At 43.7% G+C, this 26,744-nt stretch overlaps 2 protein-coding genes across 5 annotated transcripts in view; one reads left to right on the top strand and one right to left on the bottom strand.

The window, feature by feature from the left end:
• Positions 1–11,864, top strand: part of ASH2L (ASH2 like, histone lysine methyltransferase complex subunit) — an 83,116-nt gene extending 71,252 nt beyond the window's left edge. For 3 of the 4 annotated variants that reach the window (XM_033947910.1, XM_033947909.1, XM_033947911.1), the window contains 7 exons: positions 892–1,109; positions 1,580–1,747; positions 1,888–2,081; positions 2,598–2,690; positions 2,971–3,069; positions 11,206–11,265; positions 11,684–11,864. In XM_033947910.1, coding sequence (XP_033803801.1) covers positions 892–1,109; positions 1,580–1,747; positions 1,888–2,081; positions 2,598–2,690; positions 2,971–3,069; positions 11,206–11,265; positions 11,684–11,791 — 940 coding nt within the window. In that variant the 3' untranslated portion in view covers positions 11,792–11,864. Of the gene's footprint in view, positions 1–891; positions 1,110–1,579; positions 1,748–1,887; positions 2,082–2,463; positions 2,691–2,970; positions 3,070–11,205; positions 11,266–11,683 lie in introns of those variants that run through there. The other variant, XM_033947912.1, reaches the window with a different exon arrangement.
• A 3,121-nt stretch (positions 11,865–14,985) lies between these two features.
• Positions 14,986–25,956, bottom strand: STAR (steroidogenic acute regulatory protein). Its single transcript, XM_033949837.1, has 7 exons — positions 25,801–25,956; positions 24,609–24,716; positions 22,615–22,742; positions 21,387–21,545; positions 20,507–20,691; positions 17,369–17,462; positions 14,986–16,121 (listed from the first exon to the last, which is right to left on the bottom strand). Exons 1-7 carry the CDS (start codon positions 25,862–25,864, stop codon positions 16,002–16,004), a joined length of 858 nt encoding a protein of 285 aa, XP_033805728.1. The 5' UTR covers positions 25,865–25,956; the 3' UTR covers positions 14,986–16,001.
• Between the last annotated feature and the right edge of the window lie 788 nt (positions 25,957–26,744).

The following is a 26,744-nucleotide window of genomic DNA, read 5'->3' as shown; positions in this document are numbered from 1 at the left end:
GGTCCTTCGCTCTTATGTTCAGCGAACCCAGGAGTTCCAGAAGTCAGATCATCTTAGTGGGTCCTCATAAGGGGGACGGTGCTTCCAAGGCAACCATTGTGTGCTATTGCTTTCGCATACCTTTTTCAGAAAAAGCCTGTTTTGGATTTTCTCAAGGCTTAATCCACTTGGGGTCAGGCAGCTTCTTGGGCTTAGTCTTCTCTGGTGCCTTCAGTGGATATCTGTAATGCAGCGGTTTGGTCTTCTCTCCATTCCTTTGTTCGACACTACCGTGTGGACATTCAGGCACATTGGGACGTGGTGTTTGGGGAGCGTGTTCTGGTGGCGGTCCTCTCGGGGGTCCCACCCATGATGGGTACTGCTTTGGTACGTCCCATCAGTGAACTGTACCGGTCTGAAGAGGCGCTAAAAGAAGGAGAAATTAGGTTCTTACCTGCAAATTTTTTCTTTTAGTTTCTCCAGATCGGCACAGTCACTACCCTGTCTGTTTATTGTTCTTTTGGGATTCGCATGAAGAGTACGAGTTTTTGTGTGAGATCTTGTGTTTCGTAGGGTCGCAGAGATTAAAAGAACAGTGATTTTGGCTCATCTGCTGTAGCTGGTGAGCTGTGGGGACATTTGCTGAAGGTGTTTCTTCTATGCAATTTCCAACAGTATGGCTCTGTTAGTTGCTCCTGTTGCTGTTATGATTAGCACTTCTTAGTTTATTAGTTCTGCTTGGCTATTTGGCAAACTGGATATAAGGAGGACTGCACAGCCACTTGTACTTTAGCCAAAAGTTTGTCTGTCTCCACCTGCTGGTCATGGTAAGCTGTTACCCATCAGTGAACTGTGCAGGTCTGGAGAGACTAAAAGAATCTAATAAATAAAAATATTTTATCTTTCTTGCAGTGATCCCCTGTTTTCTGCTCAGCGCCTTCCCCCTCATGGCTACCCACTAGAACACCCATTTAATAAAGATGGTTACCGTTACATTCTGGCAGAGCCTGATCCCCATGCACCTGACCCAGAAAAACTGGAGCTTGACTGTTGGGCAGGAAAGCCTATTCCTGGAGATCTCTACAGAGCATGCCTTTATGAGAGAGTTCTTCTAGCACTGCATGACAGAGGTAGAATGGGTCTCGAGCCTCATGTTGGGCTGTTCTGATAGGAATGAAAGTCTAAATGGTGTATATGAAACGTGTTCAAAAGCAAGCAACTTATGCAGCCATATAAAGCTGCTGTCCAAAAAGGTGAATTAGGGGATGGGATACCTAACTATCTTGCATTTAGGAGCATACATACAAGAATCCTATAAGTCTGTCTTCTGAGCACTAGGCAGTGTTCTTGTTTTCTAAAAGTCAAACATTTCTACAAGCAAGCAAGTTCCTTATTCTCTAGTCAGCCTCACCCTCTTGCATAAGCTTTTTGTGGTCTGTCTTTCCATCTCTTTCAGGCTTATGTGGAATATGTTTGAATTGCAGTCATTTTTGCTAAATGTATACCTGCAAGAGACTAGAACTGCTAGAGGGCAGTCACTTTTTTTCTGCTTGTGCCCTCTGTACAATGGAATACTTAAGGCACTTCTTTTATGTATTAGCTCCTCAGTTAAAGATCTCTGATGACCGACTGACTGTGATTGGGGAGAAAGGATACTCCATGGTCCGAGCCTCACATGGTGTGCGTAAAGGAGCCTGGTACTATGAAATATCTGTAGATGAAATGCCCCCAGACACAGCTGCCAGACTTGGGTGGTCTCAGGCTCTAGGTAGAGTATGTCTATACTTGGCTGGTATCTGCATTGGAGCAACAGTAAGACACCTGTAAGTTGATTTTATATATGTTGCGTTTTTGTAGCTTTATTCTAAAATGGTTTAAATTCACTTTCTTTTTATTGTGCATGATCAGGAAACCTTCAGGCTCCTCTGGGCTATGACAAGTTTAGCTACTCCTGGCGCAGCAAGAAAGGAACAAAGTTCCATCAGTCCATTGGGAAACATTATTCCGATGGTTATGGGCAAGGAGATATATTGGGTTTTTATCTCTCTCTTCCTAAGGATACAGAGACAGCTAAAGCCCTTCCGGATACTTACAAAGATAAGGTATGCCTTTCAAGTCAAATGTATATGCTGGATTTGTTCCAACCAGACATTCTTTTGACTTTCATTCCTTTGAGCTGTCAAAATGCATTAAACATAGGAATAGGCTAGTTGGTTGTTTTTTTTGTTTTGGGGGGGGTATGAAGCTGCTTATAATAAACCTACCTTAAATTATTTGAGTGATGCAGATAGTTGTATACTTTGCAGGGTGTATGGTATAGGTATCATGTTCTGCAATTTAATACGCTTAGTGCATTCAGTAGATATTCAATACCTGTTTTGAACAGAACCTTTCTTGGATTTTTTGGGTTCATAAACCCTCCAGTGTATAACCAGAGGGCATAGTAAGCTGTAACTTGATTTCCCAGCTGATTTGTTTTCCCAGGCACCTTCTAGAATCCATGAGAGAACCATCTTATGCTTCACTGCTGTTTATCACATGGTTTCCAGTATGCTATAATTAGCAAAATTGATCCGAGCTCTGTGATAACTTACATTGTTTCTTACTTGCATCGAAAGGCTTTGATCAAATTCAAGAGCTACTTATATTTTGAGGAGAAAGATTTTGTGGACAAAGCAGAGAAGAGCCTAAAGCAAGCTTTTGACAGCAAAGTAAGATTTTTTTTTTTTTTTTCATGTAATGGGTTTGTGTTCAGGGTAATAATATTGCATTATTGTTAATTACAAAAGGCAGTAGAAGTAGTACTGTAATATTTAGATGACTCTGAAAAACACTGAGGCATTTTACTTGTATGTATTCATATTTATAGCATCAATATACGTGCAATTTTGGCTGTACTGTGTGCTGAAAGTCATGAAATGTATTTATATTAAGCACTTACTTTACTGTTGCCTGGCATGGCTTGTAAGCAGTGTTTTCTGTGTTCTTCAGATAATATTCTATAAAAATGGGATCAGCCAAGGTGTCGCCTTTAAAGATGTATTTGAAGGAGTTTATTACCCTGCCATATCACTATATAAGTGCTGCACAGTAAGTAAATGTGGAGTGAGATGTTTCAGTATCATACTGTCTTTCTCCAGATAGACAATGTCAACCCAAGTTCCCAGAAGGGGGCCAGTGCAGAAAGTGTGCATTCTTTAACACCTCTCCAGACCAGTACAGTTCATTGATGGGTAATAGCTCACCATGACCAGCAGGCAGAGACTGAGACAAAACATTTTGGCTGTAATATAAGTAGCTGTGCTTCCCCTTAACCTAACCAGTCTATTCTCAGTCTCAGCAGGTGTGGTAAGCTGATGCCAGGCTTCCCTTGGTTAGCATAATCCTGTTGGAAGTGGTTTAGTGGCCGCATTGTTACCGTCTGGTGCCAGACTGAGCTTGGGAGGATCCTTTCGGGGGTCCGTCTGACCTTGGGGGTGTAGCATTCTATGGGTCACGAGTTGAGTTCCTCCCCCCGTTTCCTCTACCTCTCCAAAATTTTTCTAGAAGTGCCTCAGCTGTAAGCCTTGCCACCGATACTAGCAAGGCATATGGCTTAGAGAGCCAGTGGAGTCTGTTCTGAAAGAAAAAAAAAAATCCTGAGGCAGTGCCGATCTGAAGGGAGCCTTCTATAGTCTGTAATTGATTTTTTTATTGTTAATCGGCACTTTTCTTTTAGCTAGGTTGCATACTGCGCAATGAGCACTTTGTTAGGGAAAAAGTGCTCATTGTGCTCCAGAAGCGATGTTGGCCTGTGCTTGCAGTGAATCCTCATCGTCTTCGGGTGCTATGTCCAGGAATCCCCTTCGCAAGTGCCTCGTATGCTAGCAGCTGACCATGGGGAAGCCCATATTTCCTTCACCGCCCACACAGGCATTCCCCCAGCTGCTGACGGTCACGGAAATAAGGTTTCCCTTACTGCCGATGCTGCTGGCGACTCCCTTACCGTTGCTGCTGGCTTGCCTGCTTTAGCGGCTGGACGGTGCAGGCTCCTCAGCCGCTACAGGCCTCGAGGGCATTTTTCTCAGCGGGCTTTGTTCTGTTTTTGGCTATTTTGTCTGCAGCCTCAGGTGACCTTCCCCCTGTATTGGAGAGACAGGGGCAGGTTTCTGCTGGGTCCTCTTGTTTGACAGTGAGTCCCATTGGGCCGTCAGGGTTTTTTTCCCTGATTTTGTTTTAGCCTTGTGCAAGACTTATCTTCAGGTGCCAGGGATCCTGCTTCCGTCTCGGGGGGAGAGGGGGTTCCCTCTGTGTTTGGTTCAGCCCTCCTCAGCACTGGTTTCGTCCCTGTCTCCTCTTTCGTCCAAGTGGCCGAGGGTCTCTTGGGATGATGATTTTTTTGTATAGGGATCAGTTTTTGCTTGATGAGGACCTGGACCCTTTGGTGGTCCTCCAGGATCCTCTCAGTGGGACAGATGCCGCTGGTGGAGGTTTTTCAGTTCCCACCAGCTGGCAAGGATGTGTGCGCATCTTTCAGTGGGAAGAGCTCCAGGAGCTTAGTCTTCAGGTTTCCTCGGTGTTGCACTTTGAGGAAGACACAAAGGAGCCCCTGTGTGTGATGGACCCCCCCCCCCCTCCTTCGGGGGATCCCCTCAGCCTCCCACTTGTTTCCTATGCATCAGGATATTTGGAATATTGTGATTGCGCAGTGGAAGGCGCCAGTCGCCCTTTTGTTTTGCGCCTGTATCCCATCCTGGAGGGAGATAAGGATACCTTCAAGTCACCGGTGGTGGACGCAGTGATTTCAGCCATCGCAAAACGGCAAATGTTGCTGGTTGAGGGCGGCTCAGCTTTGAGGGACTCTGAGGAGTGTAGGTTGGAGTTTCTTCTTGGGCAGACTTTTGATGTCACTGCTCTAGCAGTCCAGTTGGTGATGTGTGGTGGTCTGGTAGCTCGGCTTGTTTTCGGTGGGCCAATTATGTCCTTGACCATGAGTCTGATGACTGGTCCTTGGTGGAACAGGAATTAGCCAAAATTGAGCTGGGTGCTTCTTATTTCTCAGATGCCATATATGATCTGTTGCGGGTGTTAGCCAAAGCAAAGGCTCTCGGGGTGGCCGCTCATTGTTCCCTGTGGCTTCAGACTTGGTCAGCAGCTACAGCATCTAAGGCTAAGCTGACAAAATTTCCCTTTTGGGAGTGTTTTTTGTTTGACGAAGATTTGGACAAGTTGATTTAGACCTTAACGGACTCTTAGGTGCCCCCTCTTCCTGAAGACTTTGCCCGCCTGCGTGGAGTGGCATTGCTCGAGGGTGTTTGCGTGATTTCTGCAGATTTTGCTCTGGTCGAAAGGCAGCTTCCTTTCCTGCCGCCAGGTCTTCCTGGGCCCGTTTCTTTCAGAACATGCTGTCCTTTCGGGTTGGACGTGATCCCTCCATCGGTTCTCCCGCCCGCCCCACGTAATGGCTCCTTGCCAGCGCCTCCCCAGGTGCCAGTGGGTGCCCAGTTATGGGATTTTTGCCAGTGGGTGGGCCGAGATCACGACAGATCAGTGGGTCCTGGAAATGATTCGGGACGGTTATGCTGTGGAGTTTTCCTGCACCTTGCCGAACACTTTCTCGCTTCTCCTTTCCAGGTGGTATGGAAGAAGCAGGCCTTTTGCCAGACACTTCAACGGCTGCTCGAGCTCAAAGCTGTAGTTCCAGTGCCTCCTCAGGAGTGTTGCACTAGTCGGTATTCTAGTTACTTTGTGGTGCCCAAGAAAGAGAGGACTTTTTTGGCCCTTCTTGGATTTGAAGGGAGTCAACAGGGCTCTCCTTGTTCCATCACATGGAGACCCTGAGATCTGTCATTCTGGCGGTTCAGCTGGGGGAATTCCTGACCTCTCTCGATCTGACGGAGGCTTACTTGCATGTTCTGATTTGCGCCTTCCATCAGCGGTTCCTTCGCTTTGTGATCTTGGGTCGGCACTACCAGTTTTGTGCCCTTTTGGTCTGACTATGGCTCCAGACATTCACCATTTTGTGGTTGTGGCGGTGGCCTTACGTAAAGAGGGCTTTCTGGTTCAACCCTATCTGGATGACTGGTTGATCTGAGCAAAATCTTTTCAGGAGAGTTCCCAAGTTACAGCTCGGGTTGTGCAGTCATTGGGATGGGTAGTCAGCCTGTCCATGAGCCAGTTGCCTCCGTCTCAGTGCCTGGAGTACCTTGGTGTTCTCTTCGATACCAGCTTGGGGAAGGTCTTTCTGCCGAGTGGTCAAGTTTAAATCGCTGATTCATCTTCTGATGACTTCCCGGTGTCCTCGGGCGCAGGATTTTCTCCAGGTCATGGGGTTGATGGCAGCTTCCCTGGATGTGGTTCGGTGGGCCCGGGCTTACATGTGCCCACTTCAGTATGCTCTGCTGCAGCGGTAGTCGCCCCAGTTCCACGATATGGACTCTCCAGTTCCTCTTTGGGAGTTGGCTCGTCACAGTCTCCGTTGGTGGCTTCAGTCTTCCAGTCTGGTGCAGCTCCAGCCCCAGTGGACAGTGCTTCTCACGGACGCCAGTCTCCTCTGCTAGGGAGCTCAGTGTCTCGGTCGTTCAATGTTCTGGAGACCAGAGCCATCTGGCTGGTATTGCTAGCATTCCAGACGTTGATGGGCAAGTCTGTTCAGGGAAACCAGGAGTCATCTGGTGGCAAAGGAGGCTGCTCTGCGCATAGTTTTGGCAGAGACTCATCTTCTTGACATCTCGGTTTCCCACATAGCAGGAGTGGAGAATGTCCAAGCGGACTTCCTCAGTTCAGTGCTAGATTCTGGAGAGTGAGGTCATGGTCCTGCAGCCTTCAAGTTGATAATGCAGACTTGGAGTCAGCCAGTCAAGGACCTGATGGCCACCAGTGTCAACGCCAATGCACCCCAGTTCTTCAAACGACACAGGACTGTTCAGGCCAAGGGGCTGGATGCTCTGGTATAGCCTTGGCTGGCAGCAGACCTCCTGTACGTGTTTCCTCCGTGGCCGATGGTGGGCAGAGTCTAATCTAATCTAAACCTTAAGTTTATATACCGCATCATCTCCATGAGAATGGAGCTCGACACGGTTTACAAGAACTTAAAATAGTGGGTAGAGAAGAAGAAAAAGGATTACATGAACTTATGTGTAGAAGGGGGGAGAGAAAGGGGGGGAGGATAGAGCTACAATTTGCTGAAAAGCCAGGTTTTCAATTGTTTGCGGAATAACTGAAGGGAGCTCAGGTTCCGCAGTGGGGTGGTGAGGTCGTTCCAAAGACCTGTGATTTTGAAGAGAAGGGATTTTCCCAGTTTGCCTGAATAGTGGATGCCGCGTGGAGAGGGGAAGGCTAGTTTAAGCCTTTGGGCAGTTCTGGAGGAGTCGGGACTGGAGGAGTTGAAAGACAGTGGGATAAGAGGAGGCAGGATTCCGTGAATGATCTTGAAAGCCAGGCAGGAACATTTGAAATGGATTCTGGAGATTATTGGGAGCCAGTGAAGTTTGGCAAGGAGTGGGGAGGCATGGTCAGACTTGCGTTTTGAGAAGATCAGTTTGGCTGCAGTATTCTGGATTAGCTGGAGTCTTAGAATACTTTTTTTGATAGATTTAAGTAGATGGCGTTGCAGTAATCTAGTTTGGAGAGGATGATGGATTGGACAAGGATGGCAAAGTGTTGTTGGCTGAAGTAGGATCTAGCTTTCCTCAGCATGTGAAGGCTGAAAAAGCATGATTTTGCCAAGGAGTTGAGGTGGTCATTGAGGGAGAGAGAGGAATCGATAGTGATACCAAGGACCTTGCATGAGAACTCGAGCTGTAGTGTATCGCCTGTGGGTAGTGCGAAAAGTGTGGGCAGGTGTTCTTCATATTGCCCAGCACCCCAGTCGCATGATAATGGTAGCTCCAAAGTGTCCCAGGCGCCCGTGGTACGTGAATCTGGTTCATCTTCTTGTGGCAGATCCTCTTCCGCTGCCCCTCTTGCTCGACCTGACTCAGGTCCCCTTTCCAGTGTTCGATCCAGATCCCTTTTCTCTTACGGCTTGGCTCTTGAGAGGGAACGCCTAGATAAGAAAAGTTATTCAGATAAAGTGATCTCCAATCTCTTGGGGTCCCGGAGGCTTTCCACGTCTTGGGCTTATGTGCGTGTTTAGCATATTTTTCAGGAGTGGTTTCCTTTCACGCCTCTTTTCCTCACATCTTGGAGTTCTTGCAGGATGGCCTGGTCAGGGTCCTGGCCTGGTCGTCTCTCTGGGTTCAGCTTGCAGCTTTGTCTGCGTTTCGCTGCAGAATAAGTGTTTAACTTCTTTTCCGGATGTGGTTCGTTTTTTGAGGGTGGCCAAATTGCATTGATCTCCTGTACGGCCTTCAGTTCTGGCCTGGGATCTCAATCTGGTTCTGTCCATGTTCGTGTGCCCTCCTTTTGAGCCTCTGAGTTCCTGCTCATTAAAGGATCTTACTCTCGAGGCAGTTTTCCTGGAGCCTCGAGAGTAAGACGTGTTTCTGAGCTGCAGGTTTTGTCTTGTAGGCCTCCCTTCCTGGAGTTATGTTATGGCCTGTTCCTTCCTTTCTGCCGAAGATGGTCTCGCCTTTTAATGTCAATCAGTCAATGGTCCTGGGTAGTCGGGAGAACTCTTTGGAACAGAGGCAGTTGCGCAAGTTGGATGTCTGTCGGGTTCTTAACTCTCATGTTCAGTGGACCCAGGAGTTCCAGAAGTTGGATCATCTTTTTGTCCTCTTAGCGGGTCCTCGTAAGGGGGGATGGTACTTCCAAGACTATTATTGCACACTGGATTAAGGAGACTGTCGCTTCCGTTTACCATCTTCAGAAGAAGCCTGTTCCGGACTTTCTCAAGGCTCATTCCACTCGGGGCAGGCAGCTTCTTGGGCTGAGTCTCTAGTGCCTCCAGTGGATATCTGTAAAGCCTCGGTTTGGTCTTCTCTGCATTCCTTTGTGTAACACTACCATGTGGACGTTCAGGCGCGTCAGGACGTGGTGTTCAGTGAGCGTGTTCTGGTGGTAGCCCTCCGGGAGTCCCACCTATGATGGGCACTGCTTTGGTACGTCCCATCAATTAACTGTACCAGTTTGGAGTGGTGCTAAAGAAGGAGAAATTGTTCTTACCTGCTAATTTTCTTTCTTTTAGACTCTCCAGACCGGTACAGTCCTCACCTGTCGGTCTGTCTGTTGTACCTGTTGGATTCTTGTGAAGAGAGTGTTTTGTTTTGTTTTTTTCTGCAGGTTCTAGTATTTTTATAGGGTCAAGGAGATTAAAAAGAACGGCGGCTTTGGCTTAGCTGGTGAGCTGAGGAGATGTTTTCTGAAGGGGCTTTTTTTCTTTGACATTTCCAACAGTCTTGTTCTATGTTGGTTGTTACTTCTGTTCGAAGTGTTACTGTTATAATTAGCACTTCTTAGTTCTGCTTGGTTATTCGGCAGACTGGTTAGGTTAAGGAGAAACACAGCTACTTGTATTATAGCCAAAAGGTTTTGTCTCAGTCTCCACCTGTTGGTCATGGTGAGTTATTACCCATCAGTGAATTGTACTGGTCTGGAGAGTCTAAAAGAAAGAAAATTAGCAGGTAAGAACCTAATTTCTCCTTAAGGCTTGGTGCTAGGGCTCAGCTCAGCACAGGCTTCCCAACACATGCATAAATGGAAAAAAAGAATGCTCCTTGATGCAGTAAACAAATTGAATGCAAATTGGCAGTGCATAAAAACATGCATTAAATGTGGGAGAGCATGCCCAGTGTATGTGCACATATGGCACACAAAAAAATTGTATTGGCACCCAGAGTTGCATGCATATACTGTACATCTGTGCATGTGCTAGAATGCCGTTCTTTACAATGCCAACATTGTTCATGGGCAGAATAACATTCCAGGCCACACACAAATGTATGGGCAAGAATCTGCAAGTGCCAATACCATTCTTGCCAATACCAATTTTTGTCAAAGTCCAGCATTTCTTTGTTCCAACACACTCCCTCCTGTATGCTTATGGTAAAGAGAAAATAGAGACCAACTCCTCACTAATGCTGAGAAGAATGAGCTAGCCCTTTACTCTTGTTAAACCCCAGCATTGCACTCGGCCTTCTGGTCTTCCATGCATTTTTCGGCACTGAATAATTAATGCTTCATTTCCATGGGATTAGAGAATGACATGGGGACAATCTCTGTCCTCATTTGTACAAGCCTCGAGCACTTATGATTTTATATTTTAAATCTTTTTATTAAAGTATAAAAAGGGACAGTATTCTGTACAACTGTTTATAAATCACAAATAGAGCCTTCCATTTCAATCTAGTTTTGGTGCAGCCTTCCCAAAGATTCAGTTGCCTGTGTTTTTAATTAGATTGTCTTTGACATGGGTGTAGAAGAGAACCTAAACTGTGTAGTGGATGAACAGGAAAATGTGTATATTAAATGTTGGAAATGTTCCTTGATGCCAGCAATGATAGATGAATCTGTTGCAGTAACAGTCAGATGCTTGAGCAGCTGGGCACATAATGGAAGGATGTTGCAGAGGATTAGAGTCTGATCAACAGACAAGACTCTTGTTGCCACATCAAAGGCAGACGATACAAATTATGTCATTTAACAGTAGCTCATTTAAATCCAAAGGCAGTTTCTTTTAATCATGGGATTCAGTTGCCAATTGTCTGAGATGTGTTTAGTTTTTACATGTTAATACTAGTCTCAAGTTTTTAGAGAATGACACAGGGACAAGGTTTGTCCCTTTCCCTGCAGACTGGGTACCCATCCCCATGCAATTGTCTACATAGGATTTTAATTGCTGTGTGCTGATATCTTTCTGAGGTTTGTGCACAGGTCATGTACAAAACTCAGTTTTACATTGAGTGTCCACAAAACTGTGCCAAAGTAACCTGTGTTTCAAGCCTAGCACACTTTATGGTATCAGCCCCACTTTAGTGCATATAAAAGCCTACTGGTTATGTGCCACTCTTTAGTTATCAATGCATTGTTAAGACTAGAGCCTTGCTAATTTTAGGGAGATGAAATTCATACAACACCAGTAAAATTCAGAACATCTCTGACTGTAATGTTGGGAATTCCAAAAAGACATCAAAATGTGTGGGAGCATCCATCAGATTACATTTAGAAGTTTTCACTGGGTTTTATTTGTGTGGTGTTCATGAATTGTTTTGTTATGGAACAAAAATCTACGTTTGTGATGTTTTGTCAGCTCAATAAAGAAAACCTGTCTTAAAATAACTACTTTTTTTATTTTTTTTTTTGTAGGTTTCAATCAATTTTGGACCATACTTCAAATATCCTCCGAAAGATATCAGTTACCGCCCAGTAAGTACCACATGGCAATGAGCTAGGGCATTTTCCTATACTGTAGGACTTTATGGCTGAATTTGCCTAAAGAGGTAGTAAGTCTCCTTTGCTAAGCTGAATGGAAGCCAGTGAGCTTGGACAAGTTTTTCCCCCTTTTTGACTCTGAAATAGAATTAAGAATTTTAGTTTAGTTTTTAGTTTTATTGATACCCTTTTGGGGTTCTTGCTTGGGAATTTATCTCCAGAAGGCACACAGCTTCATTTTAAGGGGAAGGATAGGAAGACATGGTTATGTTCCTTTGTTTCCAATGAATGTTGGGGTGCTGTACTTGTGTGTGAATTGACCCGTTTGTGTGTTGCACATGACTGCCAGGATCAGGCCTCAGGACTGATCTCAAGAAAAATATCATCCTACTGTTTTTTGTTCTGTCCACAGATGAGTGACATGGGCTGGGGAGCTGTGCTGGAGCACACACTAGCAGATGTTCTGTATCATGTAGAAACAGAAGTAGATGGCAGGCGAAGTCCACCCTGGGAGTCGTAACAATTTTGGATTTTATGGACACTACTACATTGTTTTCATATTTTTAGAATGTCATAAAAAAATATAAAAACTTGCTACCCTGATCACTTAGCTTCTATTCCCTATAAGATATGGTCAAACAAGCTAGAGCTTGGAGCCGCCTCTTGCCAGATGCTTGTTTGGAAATGAGTGCCATACTACATGCTCTCCTCAGGTGACATAAAACTGCTGAATTTAGGTTTGCTTGGTTGTTGTTTTTTTTAATCCGGTTTTGGATAGACTGTGCCTCCTGACAAGCCAAAGCTATGTGGTGATATTCATTTACTGACTGATGAGAGCAATCCATCCAAACGGCTAAGGAACATGACTATGATAAATTTCCAGAAAAGTAGATCAGTACTCTAGTAGTCCAGTTCGAGAGCTCTTTAAACCATCTAAATTGTAGACACACCTCCAAATTCAGGTACAGATTTTTTTTAAAAAAAACAGCTATTGTTTGCTGCCAACACCTCTTATCTTTTTGTGTCAATATAAAGTGTCAGGTTGTTACAGATGCCATGCAGCTTGTGAGCTGTCTTCCTGTACAAGTGTTGGGCAAGCAGTGGCATAGCGAGGGTGAGAGGTGCCCCTCCCCCACCCAGCACGCTTGCCTCGTCCCCTGTACCTCTTTAACGTTCCCGGCGCCAGTATCAACCCCAACCTGCTGCTTGCGCCAGTGTCGGTTCTTCCTCTTATGTCACTTCCTAGGTTCAGGTCCAGGAAGTGATGTCAGAGGAATAGCTGATGCTGGCATGAGCAGCAGGTTGGGGTTGCTGCTTGCACTGGGAACATTAAAGAGGTATGGGGGAAGGGAAGGGGCACTCACAGTAGTGGGGGGGGGCAAGGAAGGAGCAGAGTGGCGGAGAGTAGGATGCCCCCATCAAGACAGCGCCCGAGGTAGACTGCTCCCCCCTTTACTAAGCCACTGTGGGCAGGTGTTTTAAATTGTATACAAGAATTAATGCTCAAATCTGATGGTCTAGTTGTAGTACAATATCATGCAGTTTTGCCTGTTTGCTGATGTATTACAATGGGGAACACATGTTAGACTTGTATTTAATTTTTTTATTGTAAATAGTTTTTCATAATTGAGATGCTAATGGTATCAAACTCTGAAAATTTAATTAGTAAAATAAAAACAAATCTTGACAAGCATGTGTGATAACTTTAAACAGCACTGATGTTAGAAATACTGCATTTAAGAGGTTGCATCAAATATTCTTTAGAACCACTTCTTCCTTTTATATGAATACTGGGACAGGCTGCAGCTTTTTCTCTAGGAGAATAAGACTAGTTTGTAACAGTCTGTGAAACATAATTCTAGTTTCACCTTCTTCAATTTTAACTTCTTCCGTTCATATGCCTACACTGGACCACATTCCAAATGTGTTCTTCAGGTGGGCCGCTGATGTTCTGTTAAGCGGTGGTGATCATAAACTAAATCTGCCTACCGTACTTGGCCCATGAAATTTGATTTTACTTCATCTAAAGGTGTTTGCTATCATTATAAAATAGTTATGTTAGTAACATCTTTAAGCCTATTGCTTATTCTGTTACATCCCTTCCGGATTCCATACGCTAGGTATTCAATCCAAACCTGCAATCCGGGAGTTGCAGAAATCCAACACTTCTGTGAGCACATGCTCCACCCTCTTAGACTGAGAACTAGCAAACATATCCAGTTTCAATTTCTGCAAGCAATCCGTGAAGTCATTTGCAATTGCTCTGCTTCTTTTCTTATTTTTCTCACTTGGGGTTAGATTCACTAACCTGCCCAAATCGGAGCAATCTGTTTCCGATTCAGGCAGGTCCGACTGATTCACAAATCAGTCATATTCAAATGGGGGTGATCGGAGGTGATTTATGAGCAGCCCCTGACAGTAGTGACAGGAGAAGTAGCCTCCTGTCACTGCTGTCAGGGCTTGTAATTTTTTTTTTTAATTGGGCAGATATTTTGCGTGTTTTACACACGCAAAATATCTGCTCGTTTAAAAAAAATAAATAAATAAAGCCCCCCCCCCCCAAATGCAGCCCCGCTAGGCCGGCAGGATGGACGGACAGATGGCCCACCCGCTTCCCCCTACTTTTAAGAATCGTTGGGAGCAGGAGGGGTGCTCATTCCCTCCTGCTCCAGGCCTCCTCCGAGGCCAGCAGGATGACCGGGCAAGACCCACCCCCTCCCTGTACCTTAATATTGTTGGGAGCAGGAGGGGTTCTCAGTCCCTCCTGCTCCACGCCTCCTCCGCCGCCGAGTGCGGCCTTAGGCCATGCCCCGATGCATCATCCGATGCGCGGGGAGGAGTCTAAGGCCCTGATTGGCTGAGGCACCCTGACCATGTCTTCTCCCCTTCCCCAAGTTCAGTGTCTTGCACATTTGATCATCTTCCCAGCAGTGATCCAGACAGTCTTTCTCTCTGTAGAGAAGGCCTTGGGGGTTGGCCAGAAAGAACTTGCCTGAATTGCTGCTGGAAAAACTGTCAGATGGGCATGATGTAGGCAGGCAGGGAAGGATGCTCGCAGGGGCATAGCCACAGAGGTGCATTGGACTCAGGCTCCCCCATGGTTCTCCCTTCCATTCTCCCTGCGGTTTGGTATCTTTTGTTCCCCTGCTGCAGTTCTCTAGCTTTCTAGTGTCACTTCTTAAAGCAACCTCACCTCTTGCTGACCCCAGAAGCTTTCTCTGTGCATAACTTTCTGGTCCTAGTAGGCAGGATGCTCCAGAGCCAGCAAGAGGCAAGGTTCCCTTGAGAGTCTATGCTGGAAGGTCTGAGAACTGCAGCTTCAGCATATGGTGGGGGGGGGGCGTGGAAGGGAGAGTGTAAAATAAATGCATGATTGCCTGGAGAGGAGGAATGTCCCAGTCTACCCAGGGTCACTCCCAAATTGTGGAGAGGGAGGAGATATTGCATATGAATGAGGGGAGAGGAAAGGTAGAAAAGAGAGAAAGGGGACATGGTGTACCTGAATGCTGGAAAAGAGATGGAAAAATAGATCTGAGGAAGTGGCAGAAAAATGATCATGAATGTGAAAATTCAGTACTAAAGATAAGATATAGAGCAGAAAGTGAAGAAAAAGAAACAGTAAATGAAAAGGAAGCCCTGGAAAAAAAAATTTAAGAAAACAGACAGAGGAAAATGCAAGATGATCAGAAAAAATAAAATCACCAGACAACAAAAGTAGGAAACATGATTTTATTTTCAATTGTGTTTTTGAAATGTAAATTCTCAAGACTTATATATTTGCTTTTCTTCCTGAACAGTGCAAAGTATAAGGACATTTCTCTGGTTTTGTATTGCATGCAGAGTCTAGCATTTTAGGGTTTTAGTTGTGGTCCTGTATTTAGAGGGTTTAACTGTTTTGTGCATGTGTGACCAAGGTTAGGTGTTCTTGTGGGGATGGAAGTTTAAAAACATTGGTTGGTGTCATGGCCCTAAGAAGACATTTGTCAGCTCGCCTTCACTCCTTTTGGGCTCAAAATGACCCCAGCTTAAAAATTAGTAAAGACCACTGGCTTAAGTTGTAACTGCAATCTTTAAGACTATTATTCCTGACTTCCACCACCACACACACTCATTCTAAATAAAGGGAAAACAGTTTAGCAAATACTGCTTTAATGTTACCCTATTAGGAATATAAGGTGAAATGTGTAGATTGTATATCCTGTGGACTCGTAACCTCGCCTATATACAATTAATTTACATTTTTTACATAAAGCTACAATTCCTTTTTGCTATACAGAATAAATTAAAATCAAAGTACAGTTTCATATTAATAAATAGATACCTGCATGGTGCAGCCAAGCCAAAGGTTGGCTTAGGCATTATATTCTAGTGTTATCTGTAGTTATTAAATGGAATGGCCTGTAAGCCTGTTTCTTTAATACAGGAAATGGTTGCTACAAGTGGCAGGCAGTATTAGCTAATGTAGAAAGTACTCCATTTCCTACACCAATCTTAAACCAGAAGGGTACATACATGCAGGAAGATTACAGCCTTTACCTCAGTAGTACAATACCTCCCCCTAAAACCAGTTTTTAATACAGAGATGCAAATGCATTTAATGTAAGTCATGGCTTTTGGCTTGTGTTAGTGACCAGAAGCAAGTGTTGCTTTATTAGAATCTGAAAAAGTATTGCAAAGTACAAGGCACCAGGTTGGCCGAATGGTGTAAGATGCACGTGGTTGGTGTGTCTTCAACAGGCAATAGCTGGATTCAGAGCAGGTCTGACAGCCATGTGCTGGCGAAGGTGGTGAGCAAAATCTACCTGGGTTTGAGAGAGAACCTGATTGATGATTGCTTTAGGCAGCCAGCCCTGAAAGATAAGAACACATGTGTTAGCAACCAGCCTTAACATACCTGGAAAATAACTAGCAGCCTGATGCTCCGCTCCCCATCATACTACAATTGCCATAAGTATGGGAATTTGCTATTCTTTCATACCACCTGTTCATATACCATACTGTGCTTTTGTTCAATGAGAGCTAGGCTTCATTTTGTCTACTAGCAGAGAATGAAAGGTTGTATCTCATGGCTGACTTAACATATTTTGTTTTTATGCCTAAGTTGCTCAGCCCAGCCCAAGACCTTGCTGTTGGTATGAGATCACAATTACCTTCTAATTAGCTTTTATTTTTCAGATAAACTGGATTCCTTTTTATTATTAGGTATAGCATTTCTACATCTTGGCAAACCTTAATCAGCTATCTACAACAAAAGCTTAGAAGTGTACTCAAGCGAAAGATACTAATTACACATGCATCTTTGCAGCTAAACTCATGCTGTTTTGCTGTTGCCTAAATTAGCTTACCAAACCCACTAGTAATGGAGACCTGATTAAATGCCTACAGCTGAGCTGCTGTTTAGTCACTTGACCTAGTGTGGACACTAGCTACTTTTATAAATAGTCTCAGCAAATTTTTTTTTTTTTTTTTAAAATTTTTATTCATTTTCAAATATTACAACAAGTGTATAATAAACAATCAGAAAAATTTTAACTAATCACTTGACAATCTTACTTATATTCCCCCAAATATATAGATATAAAAGAGTCCCATCCCACCCACCCATACATTAATAACAAACAGTTATCAATTATTACCTATCACAATCCCACCCCCCCTATATCTTATCTAATACTAAGGTGTTTAAGATGTCTGATCATTAGAATAAATAATCAATGGCCCCCAAATCTTTTTAAACTTATTATAATTTTCTTGTTGCATGGCAAGCACCCTTTCCATTTTATATATATGGCATACTGAATTCCACCTAAAATTAAGTTTAGTGTAATATTTCCAATTTTCAGTAATCTGCTGAATGGAAGCCCCTGTCAATATCAATAGAAGTTTATTATTATTTGCAGAAATTGGGCTTTTAAATCTCATTGATGTACCAAATAATATAGTGTCATAAAAATCATATAAATAACCAATTAAAATTTTGGCTTTAGTTACAACCCAGGCCTACAAGAGGATTTCTGTAACCAGCCATCAGCTTGTAGTGACTAGAATTCCACTATTTCAGCTATTTTTAATCCAGGTAAAAATTTTAGACCCAAACCTTCAGATCAATGCTAAGGAGCCAGGTTAACTTTGTCTGTCCAGGGTTTTCAGCATAAGGACGCAGAACCATACAGGTTGGTCCATTTTCTGCTCTGTAGGAGAAGAAACATGTTGGCATTAGAAGAATTAAAAAAGTAAAGAAAACTGGATTGTTCATTTTGTCAATGCCAAAGTAGTTTTTAAATATTTAATAGCATCATAAAGGCAATAACTTTCACTGCACTATTTAATGAAAATAGTTACACTGTCTGTGTAGGGGGCCCCAATCTAAGGAACACTGAATTTTACTTTTCTGGCCTATTCTTAATGTCCCATGCCTCCGGTTCCCACTTCAGTTTTTGCCATTTTCTCTGCTGCCAGCCCCTACTTGCTTTCAAGAACAGCCGTGATGTGGTATACTCTTTGCCCCTTATGAAAACTCCTAGGGGTCTTAACTAAATAATGGGGCAGTATTTCCCTTTTAGATGTAGCTGCCCTGCAACCACATCAGGCCTACAACCTGTGGTGACAAGGCCTAATAAAGGAAAAGGGGAATTTTTTTTTTTTTCTTGTTTTTACATGGAGGGAGGAGGAAAAGGAATGCACTATATTTTCAAATGTATACTGTACAGCTATATGCTTTTGAGGGCAGATACGGGGGTAAAGAAGGTTCTGAACAATTTATACTCTTTTTAATTATTTAATATTTTTAATTTATAAGGAGGAAAGGACCTCAGCGGGTTAGGCATGCTGTTGTAATGTTTATGCTGCCAATGCCAACCCTCCCGCAATCGCAAGTCCCCAAACCGCCCATGCTTGTGAATACTTAATGGGGAATTTAGGAAACATCTAAAAACATATTTGTTCCTAAAGTACTTAGGCAGCTACACTGAACAATCTTTCCCCACAATAACTGACCGCTAAATCTTAACTCTGTTAGTACTACTCAATCTGTAACTTTTTAATCATTGTAAACTGCATAGAACTTCACGCTCCTGCGGTATATAAACTTCTTATAATCTTTTTCCAAATTAAAATATACTGTAATACACATTCAAGCTCAATGCAAAATATATAAATTGTATGAGTTGTATCTAATAAACTCACAAAATCAAAAGGAGGAAAGGGGGTGAAAAATCAATACTAATTAATCCAAAAGAACTCCACAGGACCATTCAAAAAGAACGCTAAGCACTTAAGCAGTGCAGGTCAAGGCAAGCGAAAGAAAAAGCCTCAGTCAAACAATGGGGGAAACCCACTCCACCAACCTCACATCACAGGCGTAAAAAACTTTCGCTGCTGAAACTATAGTAAAGCTTAATTGCACAATACAGTGATGAAAAATACGAAGCTACATAGCAGTTCAAAATTGACTCAAAAACACTCCTAGCAACTATGTGCAGCCAGCCGATGTATGTTTCACAGCCACACTGCCATTTTGTCAGGGCTGCAATGGCTCACATAGAACAGAAAACAGAGTTGAGACACACTGCTAGTCCTCATTATTCAGTCTAATAAACTCACATCATCCCAATGGGGATCTCCATTTCACCAGAGCCTTCTGCAGGGGCTAAACTGCTATTGTCTTACTAAATCAAATATAATTCACTTTTGTGCTGTGGACTTTCCATCAATGCCTCATTAGTGTAATTCTGAGTGCATTCCTCCAGCTGTCAGAGGAATTATGCAGCAGACCATGAATGCACTCGGAATTGGCAAAAAGGCAGCATCGATGGAAAGTCCACAGCAGAGAAGTGAATTGTATTTGATTTAGTAAGCGTTCCCTGTTGGAATCGTGTCATAAATGCTGCTGTTTTGCCGCATTGTTAAAAAGTTCATTAGATACAATTCACAGATTCAAGTTTGTTTGTTAGGTGCCATTGACTCGTGTTCCAGTCCTAGTGACTTGATAAATTACAGATCTTTTTTTTTTTCCAATTCTTTATTTATTTTTCCGTCTTACAACAAGTGTACAATATTACATCAATTGAATCATATCTATCACTTGAATTTCTTTACTAATATTATCTTTAATACCTAAATTAAGCCCCTTCTCCACCCTCCCTTTCCACAAATATTATAAATCAAACAAATCTTACATAGAATATATTCAAAAATATTGATTAAACCAATAATATAGCTATATATCCCCCTTTCCCATAATTATAATTATACTTTTAGTGTAAAAAGGTGTCTAATCATTACAATATGTTATCAATACATAAATTACAGATCTAAAAAGAAATCAGTTTTGTGCTAGTCTGGTAAAGGTTCTCCAGCATCAACCCTATGATTGTTTTCAACAGGTCCAGCCATCTGGTGCCTTTTATATTCCCAAACATGATGTCTTCCTCCAAAGATCTTTCCCTTCTGACAGTGTGACCAAAATAAGAGTGTTGTAACTTCATAATTTGGATTTCAAGTGACAAAGCCGGTCTTCTCTCTTCCAGAATTGACTTGTTAGTTTTGGTTCATTCAAGCTCAATGCAAAATATATAAATTGTATATTTAATTTGAAGGAGATTAAGGGAGGTTTTTGACCTGTGCTTGTAATGGAGTTACCATTGGTAACATCAAGTGGGCTGAAATTCTTGCCTCCCTTATAAACTAAATAATTTAAAAAATTATATTGTACTTATTACTTTGAATTCATAAGTTGTTTGAGCACTAGCCACTAGTTGTTAAGTGGGTGGTTTTTACATCCTTTTTTTCTGCTGAGAAATCTACAACTTAGGGGTCCTTTTATCAAGCCGCACTAGCGGGGTTAGTGCGTCGGGCATTTCATCACGCGTTAACCCCCGTGGACGGCTAAAAATCTGCCAGCTCAATGCAGGCGTTAGCGGCTAGAGCAGCAGCTGGTTTAACGCGGCAGTATTATGCGCATTAAACTCCTACCGCAGCTTGATAAAAGGACCCCTTAGTATTGAAAATGTGCTACGATTGTATGAATCGTGTTCCCTGCCCCCACCCTGCTTCAGCATCCCAAATTTTTAAAAGGGCCTGATCTGCAATTTGGTAGACTCCAAACAGCATATCCCATGGGCCCTGTGGATGATTTGCCATGTCCTTTCCCTAAAAGTGTGGAAACTCCTGCATCCCGCACTAGAAGTGAAAGCAACTTTACTTCTAAGAGAGAGTGATAAGTAGCACAACCTACCTCACATATCCTTTCTGTTCTGGCATAGCTCCAGCTCTGGTGGACATACCAGCCAGGACACAGGTAGAACCCCGTCGCTTATTGCAGCGCACGCTCACAAAATCCCTGGGCCCCACAATGTTGCCTGGTGTGTCTCCTGCAATTTCGTGGGTGATCATTGTGTCTTTCCCAATTTTTTGCAAGATCTGCAGAGGTAACCACAGAAAGTCTGCCTGTTACAGTGGCATTGGCAGCATTAGATTAGCAAAACAAGTTTGGCTGCTTGCTGATATTAGTACAGTGTCTTTCTTTACTTGGCAGCTTTTATAGTTTACCACGGTTCAGTCAGCAGCGCACAGGACAATTATGTCCTGACAATTCCGCTCTGTCAAATGTTTATACCAACAAGTGCATGAATGAAGGGAGCAGGATTTTCAGGGCGTAATTGTAAGTGTAGGGGGGGAGTTGTGGCAATGTTAAAATTGAGACCGTGTTGGCATCACCCAATAGAAAGTGCAATTGTAGGGGAGTTCCCCCCCACACACACACCCTCAGAGCAGAAGAGCTGGGCTTAGGGAGGAGAGTGCATATTTTTAGTGTACTGGGGGCTCCCCCCCAGGCCCCCCCCCTCAATGGGAGCTGTAAGTGAAGGGGGGGTGCCCCCCCCACACACACCTCTCAGAGCACAACCGGGAAGGCCTGATAGCAGTCAGAGCGGTGGCGTGCATTTGGCCTGTGTGCAAATGTTAGGGCATGATTATCAGCGTGCCAATGTCCGGCGTGCTTTTGATGTGGTCACTGTTTACCACAGATGCCATATTTTGATATGTGGAGGTTTTTTTTATGAATGTTTTCTTCTGTCAATCATACTATCCAAATGTCCAAGCACCACATTCTGTACCTTGACTTCTTTGACATTAGGGTTCCACTCTCCCATCTGCTCCATATTGTCCACTAGTTCCCTGTAGAGATTATCTAAGGGCTGATCTAAGATCACCTCCAGCCGGAAGACTTTGCCAATGTCTGGCAGGACCTTACTCAGAACTTTGTCTCCATTTTCCTAAGTGGTTAAAATTAAAAGATTGTGCAACAGAAGAGAGAATTTACCAGTTTGTAGTTTATTGCTTTTAAGTTATTTGGAAAGCTTAAAAACAATCCACATGATAAAAACCAAATAATGTATAAAATATAAATGAGCCAACAAGGGCTGTGTTTTGGCAAAATTAAAATGCCTTCTTCAGAGTTCTCTTAGGGTCCTTGACTGCCTTCAGTATAAAAACACAACTCCAACTAAGGCTATAACCAAACAGCATACAAGGTATCAACAAACAAAATGATATACACTTCTTCCTCCGTATCCACGGGGGTTAGGGCAGAGCCGGCCCGTGAATATTAAAAAACCACAAATAATATTTGGGCCGGTTCTTCCCCTAACCCCCGCTTCCCCCGGCTATTATAAGCCCCCCCCCCCACTTCCCCCCTCCCCAAGCCTTACCTGATGGTCTAGCGGGTTTTCAGGGCAGGAGCGATCTTCCCATGCTCCTGCCCCGTGTAGATCACGCATAGGAAACGGCTGACTTGAGCTCACGTCGTAGTCTCGAGAGACTACGGGAGCTCAAGGCAGCCATTTCCTATAAGCGATCTGCACAGGGCAGGAGCGTGGGAAGATCGCTCCTTTCACGAAAACCCGCTAGACCACCAGGTATGGATTAACGAGGGGCTTACAGGGCTTAAAATAGCCTGAAAAATTTAAATGGTTTTTTGGGTTTAAAATCGCGAATAACTGAATCTGCGGATGCTGAAACCGCGGATTCAGAGGGGGAAGTGTATCTCCTCTTGAAGGGAATTAATGTCTACTAGCAAACCCTCCCCTTCCCTAGAAGTGAACAAGGACTAGACAAAGCAATACTAGTGTCAAATTTTGTGGTCCTGCAGAATTAAGAAAAAAAGAAAGAAAGGACCATTGATTTTCTTCCCCCTCCCCCCTTTCAAGTCAACAGTTTGCACCCACAATCGACAAGCCACTTAGTGGTTGACCCTAAACCTCCATGTGTATTAAAGTGGTATTTAAACAAGGCTTAGAATCTGTTAGGATGGAAGTGGGAGTTTAAAAAAAAATGCACACGTACAGCTGTGATCTCTGCTTTCCAGCCCTCCTGATTTCCTAGGATGCTCAGCGACTTCTGCAGTGCCTCCTCCCCCTGTTGGATGTAGGACATTTCCACTTCACTGTACGGCTTCTCTTCGAACCTGGAACCTAGAAAGAGCAAGCACTTTACTATTGAAGCAGCATAGCCCAGGATGGGGCTAGAGCAGTGGTCTCAAACCCAAAGCCTTTGAATGGCCACATTTTGGATCTGTGGCTACTTGGAGGGCCGCAACAAAAATAGTTAATGTCTTATTAAAGAAATGACAATTATGCATGAAGTAAAATTCTGTTAAAGAAAAGATTTATAAAATATAAAGTTAAAGGAAAGATTTATAAACTATAGAGAGTTTTACCTCATGCAAAATTGTCATTTCTTTAATAAGACATTAACTATTTTTGCTGCAGCCCTCACAGTTCAAGTTTAACATCTTTCTTTTCTCAGAACTGACACATTTTAATCACTATATTGAAAATAAAATCATTTTCCCTACCTTTGTTGTCTGGTGACTTTATTTTTCTGTGCTTTTAACTATGTTTCCAAGGCCTTCTTGTCCATTGACTGTTTTTCTCTACATCTTCACTTTCTGCCTTGCATCCATCTTTGGCATTAACTTAACATTCAATTTTTCCATTTTTCTGCTTTCTTCACAAAATCTACTTTTCCATATCTTACCTTCCTTTCCTATCTCTCTCATCTTCCCTCCCTATTTCCACAGTCTGATATCTCTCTCCTTCCTTTCTCACCCTCCCTCCTTTCTTCCTTTCCCCTGGTCTGGCATCTGTCTCCTTCCCTCCCCCCCCCCCCATGCCCTGGCATCTCTCCCTCTTCCTTTATGGTCTGGTATCTCCTTTCCTTTCCCTCCCTTGGACTTGGCATCTCTTGTTCCTCTCTCCCTTGTCTTCCTTCTCCCTCCATCTCTCTATCTCTCCAATTGGGTGCAGCAGCATTTCCCTCCCCCCTTCCCTCTGCAGCAGCTACAGCATTTTTCTTCTTCCCCCTCCCGTGCAGCAGCAGCATTTCTCTTCCTCCTCCCTCCTTCCCTGGATGCGATGATCAAGAGTCGGCTCCCTTGCTGCAGTCTTTTTTCCATTCAAAGCCGTGGGTGGCGGCTCCTCACGCGATGCGCGCCTGTGTTGGAAGCCTTCTCTCTGATGTCATGATGTTGGAGAGGCTTCCGACACAGGCGTGGATCATACAAGGAGCCACCACCCACAGATTTGAATGGAAAAAAGACCGCAGCAAGGGAGCTGACTCTCGATCATCGCTTCCAGACCGCAGGCCGCAGAATAGTACCTGGGGGGCTGCGAGTTTGAGACCACTGGGCTAGAGCGTTTCAAAGTAGCAGTAGCTATTGCTTTGTCCTCAGCTGTATAGGTAATCTGTAGCTGCATTGCTATGGATCAGTGAAAAATGTGTGGGGAAAAAATAAATTTCTCTAAGGAGGTCTGCTGAACTGCAGTTCCAGATGGACAAATTTATTTATTGGGATTTGTTAATTGCCTTTTTCATAAAGAGATTCACCCACAGCGGTTTACAAAAATTATTTCAAAGGTATCTATATTTACTTTTGGTGGAATTCTTTATGCCAGATCTATAAAATGGAAAGATTTATTGCTTTACAAAAGGGATACTTTAAGAAATTTCAGGATGTGTGGAAACCATTAACAAAATATTGTAAGGATTAAGTAAAATTATTTCCCTTTTATGTATCAGTTCAGGATGTAGGGAGGGGGGTATTTTATTATTACATATATTATATAATAATGGAATATATGGTTGGGAGGGATGGGAAAGGGGAAGGGATAAAATTTATATAATGTACCAATGATTGTTTATAAGTGATATATTTATTGTTACTGTGAATGAATATATTTTACACTTAATGTAATTTTGAAAATGAATAAAGAATTTAAAAAAAAAAATAATTTCAAAGGTATGATGTTAATAACAAAATGAAGTGGTGGCTTTCTTACTTAGTAAGGAGCTTCTTCTGCGAACTTGATTGATCCATTTACTGGGACCCGGTCCAGCCAGTTTGCCCAGTTCATGACTAATGGCAGCAGCTGCTGTTCTTCTCAAGCCTGAAAAGAGAGGGAGAAAAATGTCATCGAAGTCCGAGTCCTGACAAGAGTCATTGCGGGCATGGTACAAGAAGCCTTAAATCAATTTGGGCTGGGATGAGATGCTGTGCAGCAGTTCTGGGACCGAGAACGGGAACCAGCTTAAATTAGTGCTGCACGCAGGCTATGCCACATTGAGCAAATCACAGTCGCTCTTTCTCTTCTCCGAGACTGCATATTACCTCACTCACGGCAGCTTCCTCTGACAGACGAAAAGATCTGGGTTGAAAATGGGAGTCAAAGTTGTTACCGATGAGACAGTCGCACCCTTTCCCCATGTCAGTGAATGAGCAGGAATAACGTGAGCTCAGCAACAGGATGGGCCTGTGCAACAAATCGGTAGCAAATGGGAAGGGGTAAAATGCCGACCTCACGGATCTTAACTGCACATCCTTAAAAATCTGAGGTCTGTGCCACTTTTAGACTCAGCATAGGGCAGGGGTGTCAAAGTCCCTCCTCGAGGGCCGCAATCCAGTCGGGTTTTCAGGATTTCCCCAATCAATATGCATGAGATCTATTAGCATACAATGAAAGCAATGCGTGCAAATAGATCTCATGCATATTCATTAGGGAAATCCTGAAAACCTGACTGGATTGAGGCCCTCGAAGAGGGACTTTGACACCCCTGACATAGGGAGAGAAAAGCATTAGGATCCATCACAGCTAAAGTGTCATAGAGGTCTGTCAGAGCCATAACCTATGCTGGGACTAAAAGTGGCACGGACCTCAGATTTTTAAGGATGTGCAGGTTTAGATCTGTAAGGTTCGCGCTTTACCCCTAGCAGATGCTAGGAGACCATAGATCAGTGTTTCTCAGCTCAAGTCCTGGAGTACCCAGTTGGTCAGGTTTTCTGGATACCCACTACCAAATATGCATAAATTTGATTTGCATACACTGCCTCCATTTTATGCAAACTTCTTTCATGCATTGTGGCTATCCTGAAAACATGACTGGCAAGGGGGTACTCCAAGACTGAGTTGAGAAACACTGACCCAGACTAGACGGAGCGTAAAACACACAGAAGCGCAAGGCTGCATTACCCACCTCTCATGTTCCTCATGTGCTTGTATGAGATTCCAGCACAGAGCTTAAAAGTGGCTGGCAGCATAGCTGGCTATCTGATTGTCCTCTCGCGCTGAGCCGGAGGGGAAAGTAGGGCTAAGTTGCTCTGTAGAGGTGCTCTGCCCCCCACCACCTCCTTATATAAGTCCAGTGAAGGAGGAGTCCTGGATTTAGGCTGATAAGAAGTGACATCTTTTGTGGCCGAGCTCCCTCCATGGGAGCAAGGACACACACATTTCTTCGATAATCTGTCACTGAGTGTCTAAAAATATAACTGGCCTGAAACGGGAAGAAATGCCCTGACCCTGCTCACAGCTGAAAACACCCAACGGTCAGAGCAAAAAAGAAAATCTGAACAGGCATTGTAAAAATCAACAGTGGTTAACTGTGCAAAAATGATTAATTTCTGTACCTACTGTGCAGCAATGTACAGTCAGCCAGCATTTCTATATATAAATATACATTCATCACTAGGCTTGTCTATAATTTTGTATTTAAACAACTTATCTAGGAACTTTAGCTTGGTGTGTATAGAGAGACAGAGAGAGGAGGAGGGAGACAAAATATTATCCCAGGACAAGCAGGCAGCATATTCTTAACGTATGGGTGACGTCACCGACGGAGCCCCGGTACGGACCTTTTTAACTAGAAAGTTCTAGTTGGCCGCACCGCGCATGCGCGAGTGCCTTCCCGCCCGACGGAGGAGTGCGTGGTCTCCAGTTTCTTCGTTTCCGCGGAGCTAAGAAGACGCATGTGAAGCGCCGGGAGCTGGTCCACAGCTTCAGATGGGAGACAGCCAGAATGACCCGTTTCTGGACTTCGAGTTTACGCCCAGTAGCGTCTACTACGAACTATCAAGACTCAAGGTGAACAAAGCCATGGGACCGGACAACCTACATCCCAGAGTGCTCAGGGAATTGAGAGAA

Source organism: Geotrypetes seraphini, chromosome 6 (genome assembly GCF_902459505.1).
Source record: "Geotrypetes seraphini chromosome 6, aGeoSer1.1, whole genome shotgun sequence".
NCBI lineage: Eukaryota > Metazoa > Chordata > Amphibia > Gymnophiona > Dermophiidae > Geotrypetes > Geotrypetes seraphini.
The sequence above is the reverse complement of the archived record's forward strand: the minus strand, read 5'-3'. Positions and strand labels throughout refer to the sequence as shown.